At 46.0% G+C, this 2,091-nt stretch overlaps 1 protein-coding gene across 3 annotated transcripts; it reads right to left on the bottom strand.

The window, feature by feature from the left end:
- Window positions 1-457: 457 nt before the first annotated feature.
- On the bottom strand, window positions 458-1,690 carry LOC106820347. 3 transcript variants are annotated; one of them, XR_001395612.1, is made up of 3 exons: window positions 1,578-1,690; window positions 799-1,233; window positions 458-747 (listed from the first exon to the last, which is right to left on the bottom strand). XR_001395612.1 is itself a non-coding variant. In XM_014824872.1 (2 exons), the coding sequence occupies exons 1-2, from the start codon at window positions 1,681-1,683 to the stop codon at window positions 953-955; spliced, it is 387 nt and encodes a 128-aa protein (XP_014680358.1). In that variant the 5' UTR covers window positions 1,684-1,690; the 3' UTR covers window positions 458-952. The 3 variants fall into 3 exon arrangements, 1 of the variants encoding a protein (XP_014680358.1); XR_001395613.1 differs by having other exon boundaries at window positions 458-693; XM_014824872.1 differs by having other exon boundaries at window positions 458-1,233.
- Between the last annotated feature and the right edge of the window lie 401 nt (window positions 1,691-2,091).

Below are 2,091 nucleotides of genomic sequence, written 5' to 3'. Positions count from 1 at the left end.
GTTTGTGTTCGCATTTTTGGCTTTGGTCTGTAGGTGTAGTTGTTCTTCTAAAGGTGGTGTGTACATACATGGTATGACCTTGTCTCGCACTGGTTTGACATACGTTTCACAACTAACGGTGGGTTGATGGGCTTGCCACATAAGGCACGGCACTCTGCATCAGTGTGAGTGCCTTTACTTAGTTGTCGATAACATGATTTTACGAAAGTGTGAATCTCAATTAGAAACTATTTATATATATGCCGTTTTAATAATGTCTCTACTAGAAATCAATTGCGCTAGGAATGTGATCTTCGATGCATTAATATATTTTACCCGGAACCCTTGTGTTATGCAATGTTGCATCGTGTTTACAATTTTGTTTGCGTTGCGTGTAGTCAGTCAACGTGCTGTGTAAGTCTGTTTATAGTTGATGAACAGTGGGTTGTGAATAAACAGTGTTTCATACAAAGCTATATAAACCACAGCTTCAATGGTTTTGTTTTTATTTTCTATAAATATGCATTTACCGTAATAATGCCATCGTTCGCCAGCTTCTGTCAAGCATCATCGTTGGGCATCTTTCACACAGAATCTTCTCGGTGGCGGTGTCTAGTGATTCCAGTATCAACCTGAACATCACCTAGCATCGTCCAGACGAGCTCCACCAGAGCTTCATCCTCATCAACGTGTGTTCCTCCTCCACCTCGCCGCCTCAGCTCACTCTCTGAAACACCTCGCTCCTCTGTTCCTCCTCCGCCTCGCCGCCTCAGCTCACTCTCTGAAACACCTCGCTCCTCTGTTCCTCCTCCGCCTCACCTCAGCTCACGCTCTGAAACACCTCGCTCCTCTGTTCCTCCTCCGCCTCGCCTCAGCTCACGCTCTGAAACACCTCGCTCCTCCGTTCCTCCTCCACCTCGCCTCAGCTCACGCTCTGAAACACCTCGCTCCTCCGTTCCTCCTCCGCCTCACCTCAACTCACGCTCTGAAACACTTCGCTCCACGCCGCCTCGAGCCCCAGCTCGACGAGGGGAGCTCGCAGCATCTCGGCCGTGGCTTCCTCCTCGTTCTCCATCCAGATCTGCAGCATCTTCTGCGCCTGCTCGCTCGCGTCCCGTGTGTCGCTCTCAAAGTACACGATCTCGTCCGCCTGGAACTTGAGCAGCGCTGCGAGCCGCTGCCAGATGGCGCTCACCTTCGCGGCAAGCGCGACGAGCTGCTCCTTGCTGATCACCTCGCCCTGCTCCTCCGACTCTGCAACGAAGCAAGAAGCCATGCTGCTGAAGCGATCGAGACGAAAGACGAGATAAGACAAGACGAGAGACAAGACAAGACGACTACACATAACTGCTCACTAAGCATACAAATAGCACTCGTCTCGCTTGTTATTTAGAAACTTTTACATCTATATTACATAGCAACATATACAAGTTTATTATACTTGTTATTATTGTATTTATTACACTTGAGTGAGTAAATTAAGACATAAATCAGTGATTTTTGTCTATTTAATGCCTACAGTATCCAGTGCATATCACGTACATACTTATGCCAATATCATTAACATAATTCTCAGGTCATGTAATAGTTCCCCTTACCCTTCTTGCTCTGCTCAGAGGAGGCCTCATCCCGGAACTCCTCTGTCTCTTCCTCCTCTAGCTGGGAGTGCTCCTCATCCACATCCCCATCTGCTCCTGGCTTCATGTCGTGGTGCGACTGTTTACATATAGGAGAGAAATACCTTTCGCAAATGCGTGTACCAACTGCCAACGGTTTGCCTTTAGTGCAACCAAAACGAAGCAAGAATAGCCAAGAGGCCAAATAACGTGATAGGCATTCTGTTGGGGATTCTAATGAGGACTGTGCAACGCGCAAGTTACCAGAACAATTCAGTGAATACAATATTTCTAGTATATGCGTAGATATATAGTACAGAACGATAAAGTATATGTATACTATATATCAGGGTTCATAGTAGTAAGACACATGTTGAAATAAGGACTTATAAGAACCTTTCTGGAGGCCAAAATAAGACTTTTTTTACGCGATTTCTGATAGATCACCGACTATTAAAGTACACTAATAATATTTATATACACAATTGCACAGCAG

Source organism: Priapulus caudatus, unplaced genomic scaffold, assembly GCF_000485595.1.
Source record: "Priapulus caudatus unplaced genomic scaffold, Priapulus_caudatus-5.0.1 Scaffold11769, whole genome shotgun sequence".
Classification (NCBI taxonomy): domain Eukaryota; kingdom Metazoa; phylum Priapulida; class Priapulimorpha; order Priapulimorphida; family Priapulidae; genus Priapulus; species Priapulus caudatus.
The sequence above is the reverse complement of the archived record's forward strand: the minus strand, read 5'-3'. Positions and strand labels throughout refer to the sequence as shown.